General features: G+C 37.2%; 1 protein-coding gene across 1 annotated transcript; it reads left to right on the plus strand.

The window, feature by feature from the left end:
• The first annotated feature begins 964 nt into the window (after positions 1-964).
• On the plus strand, positions 965-24,708 carry RND3 (Rho family GTPase 3). The gene is made up of 5 exons (XM_074216016.1): positions 965-1,392; positions 1,882-1,969; positions 17,179-17,288; positions 19,989-20,123; positions 22,657-24,708. The coding sequence occupies exons 1-5, from the start codon at positions 1,243-1,245 to the stop codon at positions 22,906-22,908; spliced, it is 735 nt and encodes a 244-aa protein (XP_074072117.1). The 5' UTR covers positions 965-1,242; the 3' UTR covers positions 22,909-24,708.

The following is a 24,708-nucleotide window of genomic DNA, read 5'->3' on the forward strand; positions in this document are numbered from 1 at the left end:
GATAGCTTTCTCTACAGAAAAGTTTACATATTCCCTTAGTACCTGTTTCAAGACTGAAATACTTCCTTTACAAACTTCTCAGACTATGCAAATGTTTGTAAAAGTTCTTACAATTGCACAATGATCTTAGAATTCAACTCATATTTTGTTCCACCCACTATAAATGAATATATACACATCTATTTATAAGCAAGTATACACAGAAACATGTGTATGGGGCAGTTAAGAAGCACATTGAATAAAGGACCAGGCCTGAAATCGGTAAGATCGGAGATCAAATTTGGCCTCGGATACTTTCTAGTTGTTTGACCTAGGATAAGTTACTTGACCCTATTTGCCTCAGTTCCTCATCTTGAAATAGAAGCATACTAGAGAAATAAATGGAACGGTTATCTTTGCCAAGAAAAGTCCAGGGAAAGGTCCACATAATTGAACAACTACAACAAATGTGTGTATATGCCATATACAACATGTACAAATCTCAAATTATGTATGTGTGTGTGTATGCCTTTTCAAGAAGTTTTTGAAAGCAAAGCATCCTGGTAGCAGGCTTTAGGAGTAGGGCTTTAACACTAACACCTTGGGGGAACGAGATGTCTTTCTTTTCACTTCTCAAAAAAAAAAAATAGTGAGTTTTTTATAAGGTAGCTTCTCTTCCAAAGAGGAAATTCGTGTTGACACCTATTCAGGAAGTAACTGGGTATCTAGGGATCCTGTTCTCACTGTTTGTTCCCAGAGGCACGCACGGGCTGTAATTAGTAGACAGTTTGCCTCTTACTGGAATAATCCACTACAAAGGATTTCTCTCCAAACTCGGGAGTCTGGCCTTGAAATGGATTCTAGGCAGTTCCCCTAGAGGGCGCACGGGATACAGTTTTTCCACTGGCAAGGAGCCTCCGCACTCTCCCATGCTCCATAAAAGGGGAGGAGGCGGATCATTTTCTTTCTCTCATTGAGAAAGAACAGGATTGGAAGACGCCGCATATAAAGCCAGGCAGAACGCGTGAAACAAAGCCTTCTGATCCGAATTGGACTGGGAAGCGAGGTGTGGAATCCCGGATCTAAAACTTGTTTCAAGGGGAGTCATCAACCTTTTCCACTCCACAACCGCCAGTGCGCTTCAGGGGTTCTGGTCATCCGCTTCATTTATAATTTTTAATTATTTTTTTTTTTGCAAAAGATTTCTATACATTTTTTCTCTTAAAAGAAGATTTCTTTCCAAGAGAAAATAAGGCAAGATCAATGAAGGAGAGAAGAGCCAGTCAGAAATTAAACAGTAAATCTATGATGGATCCTAATCAGAACGTGAAATGCAAAATAGTGGTAGTTGGAGATAGCCAGTGTGGGAAAACGGCACTGCTTCATGTGTTTGCTAAGGACTGCTTTCCCGAGGTAAGTCTAGCTTTCCTGGCCACTGTCCGGGAGGGAGTAGTTAGAAACCAGTGGGGTAATTTGGGGGTTTTTTTGGGTCCCATGTCCAAACTTCCTTAGTCTCCCCTTTCCTTCACCCTTTCTTGTAAGATCCCGAGAAAGGGGAAAGGCAATGGGGCTGGAAGAAGCCTGCTGATTAATCTCCTTGCTATTAAAACTTGTCTTTCAACTAGAGAGAAGATGCTAGCATTAGGCTGCTGTGAGGTCGGGGTGATTTTGACCGGGGAGGAGGACGATCAGTCTTGGGGTTTGGGGATGGGGGGGTAAAGTGAGGGAGCTGTTTAGTTCCTCGTGTTCGGTGCCTGTTGGGTAGCTTGGGTTTTCTTTTAGAGGGGTAGGGGGGGGGTTTCGTTGGTGTCATGCCTTTTAAGATAACCCTGTGTTCTTCTCCTTGGTGTCTCCCCCCCCCCCCCCCCGTTGCCTCCCTGTGCCCTCCGTGTGCTCCTCCAGAATTATGTCCCCACAGTGTTTGAGAATTACACGGCCAGTTTTGAGATTGACACACAAAGGATAGAGCTGAGCCTGTGGGACACTTCGGGTAAGAAAAGAAACTGGGTTTGTTGCTTTATCTTAGGGGCTGGGGTGCCTGGGGCCGGGGAGGGCTGGGTTTGAGATTGGGCCATTTATGTGCCCTAGGCAGGAGCTGGGCCAGTGCCACGGACCCCTGAGGTCAGCGCGCCCTCCGGCATGCTCCCCTTCCCCCTCTTCTCCCCCGCAAGCCACAGTGCCTCCTTGAAGTTTTTCCTCCTTGAGTAATCCCCGCATTCCGGTCGGGATGAATTCAATTCCGCAACAAACGCCTTTTATTTCTGGGTAGGGAGGAAGATAAGGGCTTGGGGGAGGAGGAATGCAGAATGGAGATATTGGGGGAGAAGAAAAAGGATGGCGGTGGGCTTTTCCCTGTCCCTGAAGTCACCCAAGCATTCTCAGACCTGCTGGGATCTCGCATCCTTAGGCTTGGGGGTGATCTATTTGAGGGCGATTTTTGACCCAATTTCCCCACACACACCCTAGAGCGGATGGGGGGGGGAGGGGAAGGCGTCTTGGAACCTGGAGAGACAAACGGCAGCGAGTTCCCAATTGTGAACCTGGGCGCATCTCTCTCCAACTTGCTGGCTTTCTAGGAGGGTGAGAGGGAAAACCGGGGAAGGTGGTGGTGCTTATGGGAGAAGGAAAATCCCCCAATAGGCGCGGTTACGTGCGGAATCCTAACCTACCAGAAAGTAACATGAGCGCAGGCAATCTCTGGTATTCGTGACGATGACAGGAAAGTATGTGCAGGCGGTTGTACAACTACGAGGTGCCGGGAACAGAATAGTGGGGGGGAGGGAGAGAGAACAGCCACTAGAGGGTTTCCCTCCTTTTAGGGACTGCTTTGGAACCCGGAATAAGGTGCAAAGCATGAAGCCCGCTCCAGGCTCTCCGAGCCCTGGACTAAGAGATCATCTATCTATCTATCTATCTATCTATCTATCTATCTATCTATCTATCTATCTATCTATCTATCTGTGGCTATCCATCTATATATCATCTATCTATCTATAGATAGATAGATTACTCGCTGCCAAAACTGTGCCATCTTTACGTTCTGTTTGAATTATTGGAGTGATTCTTTTGATAGGAATCAGTTTTCACAGGGGACAGCTGGATTCAGAACTGGTTTGCTGCCCTCTCGCCCTCAGCCCCTTGTAGTGGTTTTCAGAGTGAGGAGCGTAAAGAACTAGCTTTAGGGGCCGTTCTCGAATGGGAAGAAGCAAAAGAACGGAAAGTACTTGGATATTTGGGGCAAGTGATTCCTGGACGCTTCAGGGGGCAGAGCAGAGGGTGGTGGCGATCTGGAGGTAGCTTAGTCTGAGCCCCAAGCACCCTTCTCTGCCACTCTAGCAGGATGCGGAGGGTTGGAGTCTCCCAGTCCGTTGGAGCACCTGGGGCTGGACCGGGGGCGGGGGTGGGGGTCGTCCTAAACTGGGGATGCTGAGAACTGGAAGCAAGCGGGGGGAGTGGAAGCCGGGGAGCAGGAAGGAACTGAAGTAAGAGTGGGTACCTGGGAGGTCGGGATCCAAACTGAACTGGCACGAGAATCTGGCTGGATGGGAAGCTGAAGTGGAGACTTAGCTAGGAGACAAGTGCGGGCATGAAGGATCTGCCCCTGTGGGATATTTGTCGGGGCTACCCTGAGGGGTAAGCCTTGGAGACCGCTTCTTTCTGAAGCCGTCTGTCAGTAGACCCTCGTTGGCAGCCCCGATCCTCCATGTGAACCAGAATACTCAGGACAAGAAAGGGACAGAGAAAGCCCCCCCCCCCCCGGCTCCCAGCCGTGATAAAGCCCGCGCATGCACAGTGGGGGAGAGGAGGCAAAGTCTAGTCCCCTTTCCCTAAAAGCTTCTCTCAGCTGCAGTCCGTGCCAGACTCCGCTTTTGCTACAATCAATCCCAGCCCAGATGGGCAGCTTTTCATTTTCCACTTGGAGAGCTAGGCGCTTCACAACGCCTCACCATGTGCTGAGGGGGCCAGCAGAGGGGAGGGAGGGGCTGAGACCACACTGCCTTCTTTCTCCTTGGGGAATTCCACTCCAGTCTGGATCAGATAGCCAGAAAGCAGCAAGAGATGTGGAGGTTTGTCAGGCCATTAAGAGAGGAGTGTATTTTTCTTTCTTTTTCTTTTTCTCAATTTTATCGTATCTAGTATCTTCTTAGAATTGTCTTCCGGGCTTTTAACCTAGAAATCCTGTTCTTGTCTCTTGAGCTTCCTACGAGCTCTTATGATTCCATAAAAATTACAGAAATGGACAGAGTTGGCCTGGGGCCGGAAGGTTGAGACTTAAGACCTGCCTCTTATACATTCTAAACTTCTCTAGGCTCCATGCAGTTCACTTTAAGGCTTCAGGTTGTAAAAGAAGATGCATACCTACAATGGTAGAATGAATTTCCTCATGGAAAGTCACCTATACCAAGGAAATGTTCCTATCCCTATGAATTTTGCCACGCCTAATGTGTGGGAAAATCATTCTGATGAAGGATAATTTACCCTTGACAAGACACCTTCACTTCTAGCCCCCATACAATGCTAGTGTTTAAAAGGATTTTAGAGATCACATTATTCATAGGATTTTAGAATTGGATAAGAAGGGATTTTATCATCATCATCATTATAATAACAGTTAACTTTTACCTAGTACTTTGAGACTATACATTATCTAATTTGATCCTGACAGTAACCTTGACAGATTGGCACCACAGATGTAATTCTCATTTTATACTTAAAGAAACTGAAGTTTGGAGTAGTTAAGTACCTTCCTTGTAGTCCCATGGCTATTGAGTCAGAAGTAGGTTTACTCCTCTAAAGTTATAATAACTAGGTTATATACTGTTCTCTAAGATCTGAGATTTTTGTTTGCTTTTCTCTTCCTATTAAATCAAGTGCACAAGTTCTACTATTAGAGATTATTTTCAACCTCACCATTTTTAATAGATTTAGAGATATGCTCAAGGAAGAAGATTGATCCATAACCAATAAATGGTCCAGCAAGGACTTGTACCTAGGTGTTTTCATATCAGGTCCAATGCTTTTTCCTGGACAAACTATTTTAGTGGTACCTATCATGATTATTTTCCTCCACCCCTTTGTTCCAAGGTCACCAAGGACAATAAACTAATAAGGAGCAAAGAATAAGAATCCATTGAAAGATAGTTTGCAAATCAGAGAGGTTAGCCAGGGTACCTTCTTCATTAGGACAATTGCTTGGCTTCAACTTTTAGATTTTGTGGGACACCTCTCAGTGCTGGAAATTCTGTCCTTAAAAGTCAACAATGTGCTTTTGCACCAGACTCAGGGAATCTTAGGAATGCAACTAACTTGGCTTCTTAGAAGAGGGAAAGGTTTCTATTTAAAGTCAATCTAAGAGACTGTCACTGTTGATTCTTTTGGATCTACTGTAGAATCAAAGGAGTTTTTGCTTCTCTATTTCCAAAGAAAAAGAGTGAAATAAGCAGATTTATTTCCAGGGTGTAGGGAAGACATGTGTGTGTGTGTGTGTGTGTGTGTGTGTGTGTGTATGTATATATGTATATGATATTTGAAATATACATGCATATGTATATGTATTCCACACATGAAGACTAGTAAAATTTAGAACTGAGAATTCCATTTTTTAGACTTTGAACCAACATACAAATTTTATCAATGTTCATATTTACTTATTCATAGAGTGACTAAATAGATTAGATTTCCCTGGTGTTTGTTGCTGCTTAGAAATTGAATAATCAGTGCACAAAGAAACTACATTAGGTTGGCAACTTTATAAACATTGCCTTTCATTAAATTAAAGATAATCACCTGGAATGAGATCTGTATTTTTATTCAATGAAGCACAAAGCTCATGTGTGTTTAGCTTTCATATCAACTGAAATGAAGGAGTTAGCACTGAAGTTCTAGATGGAATTTAGATCTATAGAAAAAAAATTCACAAGAGGAAAATGGGATTAATTAAAACTAGCATATAAATTGAAAAGTTTTATTGTGTAACAGATCAAATTACTAGCTGTCGGGGGAGGGGAGAGGAAAGGGAGTGAGGGAGAAAAATATGGAACTCAAAATCTTACAAAAAAGTGAATGTTGAACTATCTTTAAATATAGTTAGAATAATAAATAAATTTATTTTTTAAAAAAGAAGAGTACTTAACCTCCAGGTAGAAAAAATAAGTCATTTAATAACATAGAGTCATCAAGCTGTGCTGCAATTCTTAGAATAGATATCCCACAAAACAAGTTTGTCATTCATAGGTAGAATGAACATTGTTACAGGTCATTGCATTCAACCTGAAATCATTGCATCAGGAAGCATTCATCTGAAGTAACTTTAGTATTTTGTATTTCTTTTCAAACTTTTCACAACAAATGTTTGAAAAGGATTATTTTGTGACAAATGTTTGACACTTTCTTAGCCGCTAAGAACATTGGTTTGTTTCTGATTATAAAAATAAATGTACATCTTTGGTGCCTCTGGATTATATTTGCTTATTACAATTGTTGTCAACTTGATTCAAAATAAGAAAAGGTAAACAGCCTCTGAATGCCTTAGATTTAGTTACTTTAAAACTTTTCAAAATTAACTCTATATACCACTCAGCTATTCTCCTTTCCTCCCCCCTCCCACCCCAACCCCCAGCCATGCACAAATATCATTTGGAAAAGGCAGGGGGAGGGGGAGAATCTGAAATGAGAATGAAAAGAAGGTGGAACTATAGGGTATTTGGATTATATTTTTGGTCAGAAAGAATAGGAATCATTGGACCTGACCCAGTCAGGTTGGGGGTGGGGGAATCACTGTTTTGAGCTTTATTAAATAAAATGGATTTCACTTAGCATGCTAAAGTTGTAATATTACTATTTTTTATTTGTATACCAAGGCTGTCCAGTGGATCCATTTCCAATGGTAAGAAAAAAATGTTTTCTAATTGAATTTTGCAGGAGAGAATTTAAGACAGTGAGTGTCCAGTACCCTTTAAGGGCAAATCCAGTTAGATAAGCAGAACATACCCAAGACTGACTGACCCTTAGTTCCTTGGAAATAGAGCATTTTAGCAGGAGCTCTTGAAGTACATGATACTCAGGATTTTAGCATACAATATTTCTTTTTCCCTGGATAATAGATAAAACCATCTTATAACTGATCCATAATTTAAATAGCTTCCAAGTTCAATGAAATTTCTATAGAAAATGGGTTTGTGTTATAAATATGAATCTATTTTGTAAAGCAGAGCAAGCACTGGATTTGAAACCAGAAATACCATTAAATTTCTGTGACTTTACTCTGTCATTTAGTAGTTGGATAACTTTGGGCAAATCATATTTGCCAATATCTTTTCACCTTATAAAATAGGGTTGTTAATCTTTGCACAAGATGGTTTTAAGGATCCAGTTGGTACTACACAGAGCAGTGCTTTACAATCATTATTAGTTTAAGTAGCTATACTTTTTTTTTTCTAGAGTTGTTAGACAAGAGTTTGGCATACAATTTCCAATGCTTCTAAAGGCTTCACACTTGCTACAGTGAGCTAATTCATGGCATGTTCTAAATGCCTACTGATATAAAATAGAGACACCAGAGAACTAAGCAACTTGTACCAATAATATTACATATTAATTACAAGTTGTTTTCCAAAGTACTTCATGACATTTTTTAAGCTAGCAAAAGTAATTCACATTTTGGCTAAGGGTGATAATTTTAAATGAAAATCATGTGACTAGTGGAGAATCTTCAAGGCATTATCTTTCAAAAATTGTTCAAAATATTAATGTCATACAAGCTTTGTTTAGCTTATGTATACTTAAGTTAACAATTTTTGCAATTTTTCTGAAAATCATTAGCATTTTAAAAACTTTCTATAAAAGTCTATATATGGGGCATTTAGGCAATTAATTACACATTTTCCATTTTATATTAGGAAAATATTTTTCAAAAGAATTTCTGCCTGTCAGTTTACAGTCACTATTTGTGGTTTATACATTGAATTTGAAGTATGGACTTTGTGACAAGCACTCTAATGAAATATTTCTCAACCAGGCCAGAAATGTTACTCCAGTGTTAGAGATTAGCATATAATTAAATCCAGAAAAGCCTTAGAGGTTTCAAAACAAATTAACTTTACTATGATTTGAATGTATATGCACAATGTGTAGAACATCTGGGTAGAAATGTAGAGTGGTTATCAAATCAACCAATATTTATTGAGTTGATACTATGTTCAGGAGTCTTGTTAGGCATTGTGGGAAATATAAAAGAATAAATTGAAGACTTTCATAAATTAATGAAAAGTTACCTCACATAGCAATGTTGAGGAACTGTTAGATTAATTGTTTTGTGAATGATAAGGTCAATCAGTGCTTTCCAGTTCAGAGCAGAGGAGGGCCACTTTAGCTCTGAGTATACTGAGATTTCATGAGGCAAAAAGGATTAAGCCAATCCTTAAGAATGGTTAGGATTTTGACAGGTTGAATTTTGAAATGGAGGAATCCTCATAGATCTAATCCAACCCCTTCAAATAAGGAGACAGAACCAGAAACTTATCCTGTAAGTAATAAATAGCAGAGTCAGGATTTGAACCCACATCCCTTGGTTTTCTCATCCAGAGAAATTTCTACTATATCATGATGAATGTTGATAACCTTTTTTCTCTTTATTGAAATCTCCTAAAAACACAGTAATAAAATGTTTTATTTTTGATATGTGGGATAAGCTATCTTCAGGAAATTAGATGTTAGATATCCTTTTGTATGTCACTGTTATCATAGTATAATGTGTAAATTACTTATTCCAGTCATATGAAAACCAAAATACTTACCACATTAAAAATTTTTGGATTGATACACACACACACACACACACACACACACATATATATGAAATGTGAAAGTTGGAAGGTATATCCCCCCCTTCCCCATTCTACAGATTAAAAAAAAAAACTAAGTTGTAGAAAGGATGACATCCAAAGTTACACACTAATATGGTAAATGAGTTGGGACTAGAAGCAAGGTTTTCAAGCTTTCAGTCCAATGCTTATCCAAATACAGCACAATTATTTCAGAAGCTTCTCTTCCTTCCATTTTTGTTTGTTTGTTCAGTCATGTCTCACTGTTTCACCCCATTTGGGGTTTTCTTGGCAAAGATACTGGAGCAGTTTGTAACTTACTTCTTCAGAAGTAAATGACAGATGAGGCAGGGTTAAGGGATTTGTTCAGGGTCACACAACTAGTAAGTATCTAGACTGGATTTTGACAAAGGTCTTCATGACTCCAGATCCAGCATCCTCTGTACCACCTAGTTGCTCCTTTTTGTTTGTTTATAATTGCAAATCGATAAATGTCTTAAAGACTGGACATGTTAAAACACTCTCCCTTTTTCTGCAAGCTTGGGCATTATTTTTGCTAAAATAAAATAATGTTGAGAGGAAGGCTAGTTTTTGGCAATGGAAATATGGAAGAGAGAGACTGTTTAGGTAATGGTAAAGAAGAATAAGAGTTTATCATAGTTAATGCAGGGTATAAAGTTAAAGGCTTGGGAAAAGCCTAGGAAAGAACTAGACATATCAAAAGGTTGGTAATGGTATGTGAAGCATCAATCTCCAAATCAAGCTTTACCCTAGGGCTTAGGTTCAGTCTACCTGGGCCTGTAAATGAGATAGGTTGATACAGGACAGATCTTATCTTGCTCAGTTTCCACAGGATGACAGCACTTGGCTTCCCAATTATATCTGCTAACAGATGCATCAGATCATATAAGAAGGTTTCCCCACTGAAGCTTCTGATTGGCCAGGAAAGTTCAATTATACTTGCTGGTCTCTAGAGACTCAGATTTTTTTTTTCAGATTCATTTTTAACCCCACTTGGGAACTGAATCCTTTCCTATCTGTTTGTAGTAGTTGCCTTCTCAAATAAGGTATCCAGATTGGCCATATTGATGCTACTTAAATTAACCAGATGTTTACTCATTAATCCAGTTATTTTACATGTAGATGTGACACTAAGGACCAATAGCTGCCCAGATTAGTTCATGGCTGTTTAGGGGTGTATGTGAAATGAAACAGTTATTCCAAAGTCAGTTTGTAATGCCCTTCAGATGGCTCTGTGCTATCATTGATTGGTAACAGTAGTCACAGTCCCTATGGAACAGCCAATTCTTCTATTGAAATGCTTTTTAAATGTCCTCAAGGTGCTCTGTTCAATGAAATGGACACATTATTTAGGTGGTATGGGGAAGTTGGACTTGACTATATAATTCTCAAGAGGCCCTGAGGATGGATAAGCAGGTTCTTGAAAGTCATTCACTTAAACTAGACTTCAAAGTGATCTTCTACTAAAAATTATAATGAATAGAAAGATCCAAGGCTGGTTCCACATTAACACGATTAGCTTTTTTATTTCTATTATGATGATATAGCTTTTTCTCATATATAAATGAGAATTTTTGTTAGGTTTTTCATTAGCAAAATTAGATTGATTTTAGAAATTTCATACTTTGAATAAAGGCTACAAAATTCTATAAGAACTTTGTTTTGCCTTTGAAATAATAGTGTTCAGTCCATTTTATGGTATCTTTCAAAAAGTAATCTGCACATAATTTCTGTCAATCTAGTTTTATGGGAGGGAAACAAACAAAAATGCTTTATGGAAAGCTTTAGTGAGTATTATTTATTTGCTTGCTTTCCTTCTTGGCACTTTTTCAAAAGTATAGACCAGCTTGGTGGGACTGAGGGAAGAGGGCAGGGGGAGTCATTGAACAGATTCTTTTATTGAGTCAGATCCAAATGGTCTGGGTAGACTTAATGTGCATTCTTAAGATTCTTGATAATCTGAAGCTTTCATCTAGATCAGTGATGGCGTGATGAAATGGTATCTTATAACAGGTCAAATCTTATAACACAGTCACACATGTTAGTTGTTACTCAGTAAAATCCAATACAAATGCTTTCTTGCTCTTTACCCCAAACTGAAATATGCAAGTGTCCTACTTTTAGATCTCTTACTTTAAATTCCTTAAAGTTGTAAGAAAATCACTCACTATAAAACCCAGGTTTTTGCATTAGAAGAGCATACATTAGCAATCTTTATTAAAGTTTCAAAATGTTTGTAACTGGTATGGTAAGTGAATCTACAAAGCCTCCCTTTTGGGCTGGAATCTGTGTGTATATATACATTTAATTATGTACATATATGGTCTGTTCTATCTTTGAGAAGCTGTGACTTAAGCAGACAGGTATGTGTCTGAAGAATTAGTTTCAGGGTGAGGCACTTTGTGACTATTCTTGGGTTGGAAATTTTGCTCTCACCCAGAATTAATGATCTTAAAGACAAAGACAGTCAGATGTTTATGAACTTTCAAAAAACCTTTTCTGATTGTCTACTCGTGGGTGCCAAGTTCCAAGGACTGTCACTCAGTTGACCGATGAAAGAAAAAAAAATGCCACTGTACCTATCACCCCTACCCCCAAGCAGACTCTTCAGTTAATTTATCTATTTTTAAAATATTTGGTAATTTAGTATTTGGGAAGGGGAAAGTTGATGGTGTGATTCCATTTGAAAGACTTATGGTTTAAAATGAAAGGATTATAGTAGTAAAATTTAATTTAAAAAAATTATATCACTCTAAGAGAAGTAATAGGATAAAAAAAATGAAACTTTTCGTTCATGAAAGTAAGTACTGGAAAAAAGGACAATCTCATTTGCAGCCCAAGACAGACACTTAAGATGATAAAAATGGACTTTATTTCTGCCTCAAGTGTTTAGGAAACAGAACTCATAAGTCATACTGAATTTTTTAGCTTGCTTTCTGCTGTTGTATCCTGCTCTAAATGTATCCTAGATGTTTTTAAAAGATGACATAAACATCTGCAAAAAGTTACCACCACCACCACTACTAACTCCCCCCTCCCTCCCCCCTCCCCCACCTAATATGGGACTTGACATTGATGGTAAGATTTTTCCTTCACTGCCTTTCTGCTGAAGGGAAGCTTTTCCAACAGATTACCTTTGGATACCTAGTTTGGTAAGGTTCTCTCCTCCAGATGTTACTTCTCACTTCACAAGAGAATGCCTGGAATCCTTAGTTTTTCTTCGCACTGTGAGCTAGCTAACAAGTGTGTAGTGATTAAAACATGCAGTCTCATAGTTCTTTTGCTTCCTTTGTGTAACATCAACTTTCAAGGGAAACAGTATTTCTAAGGGAGTTTAGTTTAGCTAAATGGATTTTTGTGGGTTTATTTGTATTGTATATTTCCTTTCATCTAGCTATTATTATTAGGCGGGGCATATATGTCTCTTAACATATACAGCTCCTAACATGAAAAAATATAGAAGAAGCAAATTCAGTAATTTGCATGATCTTTTACTCAGTAAGAAGCAGGTTTTCTTAGCACAAGGAAATAGTGTTACAAAATAATTTCATGTAGAAATTTTTCCATGATAAAAGTTCTTTATTTTCCTTGAACACAGTTAAGATGCTTTTATGAAAAGTCTGGATTCAAATTCTACCACAGACACTTAACAGGTTGTTGTGTGAACATGGACAGTTTACTTAATCTTTCAGTGTCAGGTTCCTCTTCTGTAAACTAGTGATAATAGTAACTTTGGTACTTAATTTACAAGGTAATTGTGAGGCTCAAATGAGATAAATGCATTTCAAGTACTTTGTCAACCTTAATGTGCTAAAGTAAATTCAAGTTCTTATAACTTAAAATTAAGTAATGGATAGAGAACACTGGATCTATAGTCAGGAAGATCTAAATCCAGATCTCCTTTCAAACTAGATATATGACCCCTAGACATGCCACTTAAACTCTCTCTGTCTCTGTTTCCTCATTTGTAAAATGGGGCTAATAATACTTCATTGTTGTTCAGAAGATCAAATGATATTTGAAATTTTTTTAGGTTTCTTTTTTTTTAGGTTTTTGCAAGGCAATGGAGTTAAGTGGCTTGCCCAAGGCCACACAGTTAGGTTAATTATTAAGTGTCTGAGGCTGGATTTGGACTCAGGAGTACTTGAGTACTCCCGGGCTGGTGCTCTATCCACTGTGCCACCTAGCTGCCCCATGATATTTCTGATTTTAAAAGCACTTAGCCCAATGTTTGGCATTTAGTCGTGTTTAATTAAAAACAAACAAAACAAAATTACAGCTATTCAAAAACTTCCTAATAATCTGAGTTACCTTCAAGATTCTTGCTTATTGGAAAGACAGTCAAAGTCTAAATCTTGGAAGCTCTTTGGATCTGCCAGCACTAACAGAAAAGATTTCCTTTTTGACTAGAGCTCACTATGAGCAGTAAACTTGTAATAAAGTCACAAAAGAAATCACTTTTTCTAGTTTTTACTTAGAGAGGAGGATTAGGGAGAGGGAGATGATTTAACAACACAAAGGGATAAGGTTTTTGTCAAAATGGCTTTATGCACAACATTATTGATGGAAAGTTGGAAATACCTTCATATTACAGAAGAGGAATTGAGGCTGAAGAAAGATAAGTGACTTTACCAGGATCATATAAGTATTGCCAGAGGAGTGATGGGAACCCTGATCTTTCTGACTTCAAATCCAGTGTTATTTCTTTGTTTTTTTGCATAGCAGTGGGGTTGAGTGACTTGCCCAAGGCCACACAGCTAGGTAATTATTAAGTGTCTGAGGATGGATTTGAACTTGGGTACTCCTGACTCCAGGGCCAGTGCTTTATCCACTGTGCCACCTAGCCACCCTCCAGTGCTATTTCTTATGTAACGTTGACTTTACAGTAAATTTGAAGTTGATGTCTGAATTTTTTTTTGGTAGGGGAAGAGGGCAAGGAAAGAATAGGGTTGGAATAGTTTAATAGTTTTGGGGTTTTTGAAAGAATTCATAAAGATCCTGCCCTTCCAGGTAGAGCTGAAGCTAGAATCTTTCTAGAGAGATGACTGACTTTTTTTTAAATGATAGCTATGTCCAATAAAGAGAATCTAGTAGATTTAAAAAGTGGATTTACATAATTTTCTTGGTAGGCTGTTCCAAAATCTAATTATGAGTAGTTAGGAATGTCTTTAAGAGTTTGGGGACTTTAGGGAATGTCTTAAGAGAAATAATTATATGTGTTAAGGAGGAAGGACATACTGATACTCATTTTGAAAATGGTATATTTTTGCTACAAAATTTGAAATTATTGCAAAGCAATTAGCAACTAATTATAATAAAAGTATTATAAAAATTAGCTTTTAAACCCAGAAATAGGAAAAGTACAATGACAGAAAAAAGTTAAATCTAAAAGTCAAAATGAGGAAATGGATAAGAAGGCCTGCAAGCATTAGAGGCTTGATTTTTTTGATTTGGTCAGGAGCCATTAGCTCAGAGCTCAAAACTTTCTAAATCATTGTGTTATTTCCTTATTAGACTAATTATTATTCTCAATCTTAATAGGTGCATGACTAACACCTAGTTTTAGAGGTGTTCTTATTCTCAGATGCATTATGTAAAAGACCCTTTATTGACCTTCAGGAGATCTCAAATCCTGCTGCATCAGGTCACCCTTTTCTGACTAGAGATTGAAATAACTATGGACTCTACATACTGTTGGCTTGATTTCTCCTCACTTGTTCACACTCTTGTTCTTTTGTCTTTGGTACATTCCTTTTCCTCTTGCTTCATAGGCACCCAGTTGGCCCTAAGCTATTTCAGTGAAGCAATTGGAATAGTTGAATTTTTCCATGTGACTCTTAGATTTAGCAGATTTATACACAGAGCTCAGATAACAAAGACCCTTATAATTTTCAAATTGTAAGTATGATGCCCCATTTAGTTTCAGGAGAGATCTGGGTTCAAATCCTGCTTCTGATCTATTTGTTTCCTTAGTTGCCCTTTTCTGTAAAATGGGGATAGGAATAATTATACTATCTACTTCACTTGCATTTGTACTCTCTACTTCCTTTGTACCATCTGCAAGTTTGACATGATAAATGAGACTATCTAAAGTACTAGGGGGAAGGCTTTCAGTTTTATAACAACTATTAAGTAGAATCAATCCTCCGGGTGGCTAGGTGGCGTAGTGGATAAAGTATCGGCTCTGGAGTCAGGAGTACCTGGCTTCAAATCTGGTCTCAGACACTTAATAATTACCTAGCTGTGTGGCCTTGGGCAAGCCACTTAACCCCATTTGCCTTGCAAAAAACCTAAAAAAAAAAAAGAATCAATTCTTGATTATTAAATAGAATCATGTTTACCTTGAACTTTATCCTTAACTTTTTATTCATCAAATGTATATTTTTTATGCTAAAATAATGTCAAATTACATTTCACTTTGAAACAATACAACTTGAGAAGCTTTGTAACTTTAAAAGTGATAAATACTTGGGCTTTGAATTTATATATCTATATCTATCTATCTATCTATTTATCTATCTATCTATCTATCTATCTATCTATATATATATATATATACATAGCAATTAAATTCCTATATACTAACTTGAATTTTCAAACTCAGTATTGGGATTTAAAATATATGTACTTCTGAAAAACATCAGCATGTCAGAACTGATAAGTAACAAATTAGAAATGTTTCTTTTTGGGGGAGGGGTTTTGCAAAGCAATGGGGTTAAGTGGCTTGCCCAAGGTCACACAACTAGATAGTCATTAAATGTCTGAAGTAAGATTTGAACTCAGGACCTCTTGAGTCCAGGGCCAGTGTTCTATCCACTGTGCCACCCAGCTGCTCCCTATTTCATTTAATTTTGCATTGAAAATAATTCATAATATTGCCCTTATAGAAATTTCCATTTCTTGGGTTCTTTAAGAATATTTTTAAAAATACTTTTTAAGGGGTATGAGTGTTTTAATGGTTAAAATAATAGTTTGTTAATTCAGAGTGGCATTTCTTGATATTTCTAATACTGTATGATGGCTTTACCTCAGTTGCCTCAATCAGCCTACAATACTACTGTCTAAGATTGAATGCCGGGTGACATAGAGAGACCATTGGTCCTATGAAATTTATTTTTTTCTTTTTCTTTTTTTTATATATTTTTTCTCATTTTATTTTTATTTACTTATTTTAGGTTTTTTGCTAGACAATGGGGTTAAGTGGCTTGCCCAAAGCTACACAGCTAGGTAATTATTAAGTGTCTGAGGTCAGATTTGACCTCAGGCACTCCTGACTCCAGGGCTGGTGCTCTATCCACTGTGCCACCTAGCTGCCCCCTTGATTTTTCAAATAATAAGTTCTACCTCTAAAAGCTAAACTAAAGGTTTTACCACACACACTTATCCACAAGTAAACTTATCATATACTTAAATGCTCTTTAACCTCTGCAACCTCTCTCCTTTTGGAGCCTAGGAAAGGATCTCCATCCATTCTCTACTGACTTTCCCTTAGAGAAGTTTTTTCATACCTTCCATCTACTAAGAGGTGGGGTCATCCAAAACCTGTGCCACATTTTTAGTATTAGTATTTTTTAGAGCCACAAAAGAAATAATGGTGATGGAATAGAAGATGTATAATGAAAAGATAACTGGACTTAGTATTCAGAAGACTTGCTTTTGAATCTTGCTTTTTTTTGTTCTTAAGTTTCCAAATCTTTAAAATGAAAAAAAAAAAGTGTACTTCACAGAAATAAGCCAATGCCTATTAAATACTTTGCAAACCATAAAAAGACATAACTTTGAGCTGTTATTTTTAGGTACCTGCCTTTTTCCCTTTAATTTTTTTTTTTTTTTTGATACAGTGCTCTTGTCCCACTGCCTTTGATCTGTAGCACAATGGATAAAGAGTGATGGATTTGTATTTAAAGAAATTAATTTCAAAATCTAATGCTGCCATTTTACTACTACTTGTATGACTGAGAAAGTAGCTCAACTTCATTGGGAGTCAGTTTCTCATTGTAAAATCAGGAGGTGGAGTGAGGAGTTCCTTCTAGCTCATAGTCTTTTATTAAGTCATTTTGAAGAATTACATATATAAGTAGGAGCTAATGCTTGAAAATCTTAAAAATGGGCTACTGATACAATTTCTCTGTGTGTGTGTGTGTGTGTGTTTGTGTGTTTATGTGTGGCATCTATCTAAATATGATGCAGAGGTGGGAGCCAGTATTACCACTAATTTAGGAAATTTATTTTGGTTGGAAGCAAATATAGTTGGATACTCAAGGGATTCACTCTATGTGGACAAAGTAAATCCATGTCTATGAAGAGATGTCTTAATCTTCTAAATTAAATTAAAAATATCATCATTCTTCTGTAGGATCACCTTATTATGACAATGTCCGGCCCCTTTCCTATCCTGATTCTGATGCTGTATTGATCTGTTTTGACATCAGTAGACCAGAGACTCTTGACAGTGTCCTAAAAAAGGTAAGTATTTGAAAAATTTGAACACATTTCAATGCCTTATGACATCAATAGAAGTTCAACTAAAGAACTAATACCAACAAAGGCTAATATCCTGGTTTAGATTTGGTAATTACATTTTATAGAGAAATAGGAATTATTGTTAATTGTAAGTTTTTTTTTTTCTCCTTAGTTTTTAAATCTATAAGTTGACCTCATTCAGGCACCATAGTGCTTTCAGGAAACTATTGACAAAGAATAGTTGACAAAATATTTTGATTAGACAATTTATAACCCATGGAGAAAATAATTGAGATAATATGTGGTAAATTCTAGTATAAAAATGAATTAAAATATCATAAACCAAAGCCCATCAATAATGTTGTAAGTAACTTGGTACAATGAAAAGAATATAGGATTTGGAATCAGGATACCAGAGTACAAATTCCCTTTCTCACACCTATTATTTGTGTGAAGTTGGATAAGACACTTAATTTGGGGGGGGGGGGTGCCTCTCTCCTCATGTATAAAATGAAAGGTTAGGATTATATCGAAATGTGAGATCATTTCTAGTTCCATAATCTTGAGATCCTATGAATTTGGAAGTCTTAATGAAAAAGTTGGATTTATGGGGCCCAGGTTATAGTTTCAACTGGGACCCTGTTAAGTTATCAGGTTTTCAGTGGCAGAAGCTGATGGTGCAGGGTTGAAGTTACCTTCCACAAATAAGGAAGAGATTTCTAGCAGCCTCAATCATTCTCCCCTGTCATCCTCCTGTGGGGGACATATCTGTGTATAGAAAGCATGACCTAGCGCCTACCTAGTTTAGAACCACTTTCAAATATTGTTTACTCACAGTCTTCCCATCCCTGTTTTATCTGATATCTGAAATTCTTTTATCAATAATTTAGTAAGTGCTTATTAAGCCTATGGGTCAGACACTGTGCTGGCTGCTAGAAAAATTTGCAATTAGAGATAATGAGAGAGGCCTCTTTTTTCAGAGATTAAAAGAACAAAAAAAGTTATGTGAATGAAGTTCACTTAAAGTGTAACCAGTCAGTCTGCAATCATATTTGATCCTATCAGCAGCTTTTCCTGTTATTAGGGAAGAGGTGGCAGAGGAATGGAAGGCAGTGGGTATCTGAAGGGGTAGGGAGGGGCTGCCATTGAATGGGGAAAAGAATGCAAAAAGGAAGAGACTAGGGACTGAGAAGATAAACCATGCAGACATAAGGACTTTGTCCCTAGGGGTAGTCCCTGTTTACTTTTGACTTGGCCAAGACAAACAAACTAAGAAATGAGGTATTTTTTGCCAAGCAACTGCCAATGCAGGCGGCTCTGCTCTGCATGATTTATGAAGCAGGGTTTTTTTTTTTTTTTGTGTGTGTGTGTGTGTTTTTTAAAGGAGTGACTAATCTTGTCACTACTGCAATGCCTTACTCTAGTACGGAGGTGACCTCAGCTTCCAGAAGACTCTATAAGTGGGGTGTCAATTTTGACCTATCCCATCAGACTTGAAAGCATAACCTATAAGATAAACCATAGTTCTGTCACCTGGGACCAGGGTAGCTAAGTTCTAAGAGGCTTATCACCAGAAGGTTGGTGGGTTTTTATTTTTTTTTGGCTAAAGAATTCGTGAAAACCATCTGCTAAGATGTGAAAGGATAGCAGTTTGCCTCAGATGACAGAGTATCCATGTGAATGAAATCATATCCTTGAAGTATTGCCAAAAAAAGGAACCCTAAATTCATAGATTAAATTATTAATTAAATTTAAAATGGAGTCATAAATTCATAGAACTGAAGGGACTCTTAAAAACCACTGAAAGTAAGACTTACATTTTATAGAATGACCAGAGAAGTCCATTTGCCCGAGGTCACATTGAAAGTCAGAGTTGAAACTTAAAAACCAGGCTTATTGATTTCTTATTCAGTGTTCTTCCCACCACACTAAAAAAGTTGCATTTCTAAGTGAGTTTGTTCACTGAGTCATCACTATGAAGCATGGACTAAGAATGAGTAATTGGTTGATTCCCTCAAGCTTGGGACTATCTTAACAGCATTTGGGATAGATGAGATAGATGTCAGAGGTGAGAGATTGAATTCTATGACCTAGCTGATACTGCAAGGCTTGAATCTCCTTCTAGAAATTAACTTGTGACCTAGGAGATAGTGGCTTAAAATATTTGGAAATTTAGGCATTGGTGAGTGCTTTTCTTTTATCTTCCTGTTATATCTGTTCGTAATTTGATATTTTTTTAAAAAAGTGCTTAATATCTGACAAATCCAATAATATATCTCCTACTCTATGAGCAGATGATGAATCATGGAGAGACAGAATAGATAACAATATGCATTAGCAGTTTGTAATATAATTATATCTACTTTCAAAAAACAAATCATTTGCAGTCTGAGGATCTAAATTCCCATCCTAGCCCAGCCACTTCTTACCTTTGTGAGCCTGAGCACAAATGGCTTGCTCTCTCTCCTCTGTAAAATGAATTTGAACAACCTGTCCTCTGAAGTCCTTCCTAGCCCTAAATCCTTAGAAGTTTAAAGTACTTTATCTAGAAACTTAAGACAAATTCACTTCCTTATCCCAAAGGAAACATTTTTTTAACTGTGAACAAAAAAGGGAGACTCACTTGTATTGTCTGCCAACAAATTTATGGTGTCCTTTAAGTATGCTAACACCTTCCTAATGTTTTAACCATCACTTTTACAGTGGAAAGGTGAAATCCAGGAGTTTTGTCCTAATACCAAGATGCTGCTGGTTGGCTGCAAGTCTGATCTTCGCACAGATGTTAGTACATTAGTGGAACTTTCAAATCACAGGCAAACACCAGTATCTTATGATCAGGTATGTATACTGTCCATCTGATTATGAATGTGGTTAAAAATAACTATATCTCCCTTTTTGAATGCAAAACTGCTGGTAGATGCTTCCTACTGACAGGGATCACCTCCAATCAAAATAAACTTTCTATTACAAAGATTTGAAGGAGTACTGTGTGTCCTGAAGTAACTCTTGTCATCTGAACTTGTTATAAGACTCAAGGAGAGCTAAAATGACACAATGGATAGTATACCAGAATTGAAGTCAGGAAGACTCGAGTTCAGATTTGGCTTCAATATTAGTAGCTATGTGACCCTGAGCAAGTCACTTAAGCCTTTTGCCTCAGTTTTCTTGTTTATAAAATGAGTTGGAGAAGAAAAATGGTAAACCATTTCATTCTCTTTGCAAAGAAAACACCAAATGGGATAAAGAAGAGTTAGACATGACTGGGAAAAAAACTGATTAAGACGTGTTTATCATTTTTGTCTTTTGACCTTAACATTACTCATTTTAGAAGCAAAGGATCATAGGTTTAATACTGGGAGGAATTTTAGAGGTTATTGAGTCCCAAGGCCTCATTTTATAGATGAGGAAATAAAGAGTGAGAGATTTTCAGAGGTCCAGGGTTGCATAGCTAACAAGTATTTGAGGCAGGATTTGAACTCAGATCTTATTGATTTCATAACTAGTGCTCTATTCACTTTACCACTTAAATAACTATTTCCTCCAAATGGGAAAAAATTGCTTAAAATATTGCCTAAGTAACTCCAGGTCTTGGAGGAAAGAATTTTTTTTCCCCTAACAAAGAAAAAAAAAGTCCTTGTTTGTAATGAATTCCTAAGTGACTTAAGTTAACCTTTTAAACTTGAATATTCTTATACATATATATATATATGTGTGTGTGTGTGTGTGTGTGTGTGTGTGTGTGTGTGTGTGTGTGTGTGTATGTATACACAGCATAAGGCAGACGTAGAAAGAATGAATTGTAATTCAAAGATTGTATTCATTCTATGTGCTATCTGATAGTGCTTCACAACATACATAGTCCCTTGTTTTCTGTCTCCATAAGTATCTGTACTTCTCACTGGGTGAGATCTTTGTATTTAAGCTAGTATCCTCTCAGACTCAATAATACCCTTTAAGAGGGTTAATCTTGCTTTATAGTTAGTGATGAAATAAACTGGTAAAAAATCCTTTGTTATTAAACTAGAGTTCTCCATAAAAGACTGTTTTAGAGGATCATATTCCATAGGTATTCTAACAGAGAGTGAACTAGGAGAAGCTGTTTTAACAGTTGTTTCTTTGGGAAATCCAGGTACTAAATGATTTTATCTTGAAGCATTTTGAACTTTACTTAGCATTCAACACTATAACCACTCTCTGTTCTCCTTGATCTTTCTTTTCTTGAAAGCAGATTGTGTATTAGATTAGCAAAGCTAGGAACATTTGAAAAGTTGGCCTGGATATATATACATATATATATATATATATATATATATATATATATATATATATATGTATATATGTGTGTGTGTGTGTGTGTGTGTGTGTGTGTGTGTGTGTGTGTGCTTACCATCTGTACACATTGGTGAGGATGCCTACCTTTAGAAACACACTTTACATTTCAAAGCATGATGTTCAAAGAAGCTATGACCTCACATGTGTGAGGTCCCTATAGTACTATGTTCTTCCACATTGACTTTTTGCCATTAAAAAGTTGACATCAGTTCCACCTCCCACTCTGGTTGGCTTCTATCTGTTCAGTTGATTGCTGTCATTCCCATCTATTCCAACAAAGCAAAACTGGTCAGAGCAAAGGATAAGTTGAGTCTTGGGCTCTGAATCCTGGTTCTACTAAGAGCTACCATCTAGTAAGACCTCTGGCAATTTACTTGCCTACTTTGTTCAACTTTTCCTTCAACTGTATGGTTGGAAGTTTGGACTAAATAATTTCTAAAGTTCTCTCTAGTTCTAACAATCTATTAATCCAGGGGAAGTGATGGTCTTAGAATAGGGATCATATTTCAGTTTCCAAAGTCAAGTGGAAAACTGTTATGTGTTTGAGGGATTCAGATCACTATTCTTCTTTGATCAGGATTGTCTAGGCAGTGAGGTAATATCTCTCAATCTGTTTTACTGTGACCTGGGAGACTTGTCACTAGTTCAATAACTATTTACTCTTGCTGTTGATAATAATGGTGAATCACTTCCTTCTTGGACCTTTGTTTCTTTGAATCATCTTAGATCAAGTCCTTGATTGTTTGATTTTAGTTGTCCTAATTCATTGATGGTCCATGGGATACCCTAACACAGTGCTCAGTTAACATTGTTTGAATAATTGGATTGAATAATTGTTTGAATAATTGGCTGAAGTCCTGAGCGCAGATATTCCAATTAGAATGATACTTTTCCCTAGGATATCTGACAAAAATTATTTAAATATATTATAAATTATTTGTGATCTTTCTATTTTATAGGCAGCAAAAGAGAGAGAGAATACCATGACTTTTCCCGAAAGTCTTGCTGTTGACTGAAATATCTTTTCTTTTCTTTACAGGGTGCAAATATGGCTAAACAAATCGGAGCGGCTACTTATATTGAATGTTCGGCCTTACAGTCAGAAAACAGTGTAAGAGACATTTTCCATGTTGCCACCTTGGCATGTGTAAATAAGACAAATAAAAATGTTAAGCGAAACAAATCACAAAGGGCAACAAAGCGGATTTCACATATGCCTGGCAGACCAGAACTATCCACAGTTGCTACAGACTTACGAAAGGACAAAGCAAAGAGTTGCACTGTAATGTGAATGCATTGGATTTCTATAATGAGGACAAGAAAATCCAATGAGAAAAGGTGAAGATCGAATGGAGTACGCAGCCAAAATGGTATATGATGGAGGCTTAGCGACCATTTTAAAGGATATTCTTCATCTTTTGTGGGATACTGTACTTAAGGGTTCAGCATGTAGACCAAGTGGTGGGAAGAGAAGATTTTGAAGAGCTTGAAAATGTGACTTGGAAGATATGCCAAAAAAAACAAAAAAAAAAAGGAGAGCTTCAATTGTCCTAGAAATAGATGAGGAGGGGAGTGAATACCTCCAAGAAGAAAAATCACACCCTGTCTGGTGCTTGCTTTTTTTTCTTAACAATCTATTCATGGCTATCTGCATTTGATTTAATTTTTAAATGTTTTAATCTCCTTTTAAAAATATTAATACACCCTTCTCACTGGGGAACTGGCACTGTGACCTTAGAGTTTAGTTTTCCAGAGGATGTGATCTAATTTCCTCCCAGCTCATCATTAAAATGGAAATTATATCAAGACCCATGGGGTATCGAGAGGAAACGTTGTATGAGGCTTTGAAATGTTGCCTTCCTGAGATAACTGAACAAGATAGTCGAGAAGAAAACCTTTTGCAGTTTTTCAAGGCCTGCAGACTAGCCCAAGAGATGGAATAGACCAAGTAGAAAGAGTCTGCCAGTTATTATTCAGTCTTCTGTTTCTGTTCATCAATGTGATTGTCATTTGAAAAGTGGTAATATGCTGAGTTTTCCTTTTGTGCCCTGTTTAGAAAATACATTGTAGGGTTGTGTCATCATAGATGAAACTGCAAAATTATATACAAACTTCTGTGAATTGTGGTTATGGAAGGATCCAGGGGGAAAAGAAATCTTAGGTAGTTTTAACCAGATTATGTATGGCGTGAAGGAGTGATAGCAGAAAAGCACAGATTATAAGCAAAGTTCTTTGAATTTGAATGAGTACAAATTCAAGTCACCATGGTCGGTTGTTGGATTGGTACATGGATAACCTCCAAAATGGCCATATTTAATAACCCTTGAGTATTACTTATTTCATTTTCTTCCAATAACATTCATAGGAGAAGGAGCCAGAAGTACAGTAGAGCTTTAAAGGCTCCCAAGTGGAAACTGGATATAGCATCAATTCTGTAGGACAAGCATGTACATATCTAGAGAGGGAGTGCTGAATCTGTAGTAACCCGATTCAGCCAAGTCCCTTTTTTGTGGACCTATTTCTCATGTCAGGTGAAAATAAATCAACCTCTCAAACAGTTTGCAGATGTTTTCTGGCCAGTTTCTCTTAGAGCTTCTTTCAAAGAAGAAGGATAGACTTGACCTGTTCGTTATTGGCGCTTGTTGAAAACGAGCATTCTTTCCAATGATGATACTTCATTTTTGAAGTGTTAAAGCTGTGTTCCCATTAAAATGTGGCAGGATAGGAGATTAAGGTAATTACAACACTTGGTTCTATGTCTTACAAGCACTTTGTTTTGTCTCTGCAAGAAATACCATTCCAGTCATTTCCCACAAAATACAGATGTTTTACCCACATAATATGCTTTGATTGATGCAGCATTATGCTTTGGGCAGTATTACAAAAATAGCTGGCAAGTGCTTTCTGTATTTAAATATTGTACAAAGAAAATAAGTTATAACTGTTATAAAACAGAACATTCATTACATTTTTTAAATGTTGAAGTCACTTTGTATGTTTGTTTGGTTAATGTTCCTGCAGTATTTATTAAGATATCATTTTTTTCTTTAAATAAAAAAGTAACCATGTTTTAGCTTAATTTTGTCATGTC

Source organism: Macrotis lagotis, chromosome 1 (genome assembly GCF_037893015.1).
Source record: "Macrotis lagotis isolate mMagLag1 chromosome 1, bilby.v1.9.chrom.fasta, whole genome shotgun sequence".
Taxonomy (NCBI): Eukaryota; Metazoa; Chordata; class Mammalia; order Peramelemorphia; family Peramelidae; genus Macrotis; species Macrotis lagotis.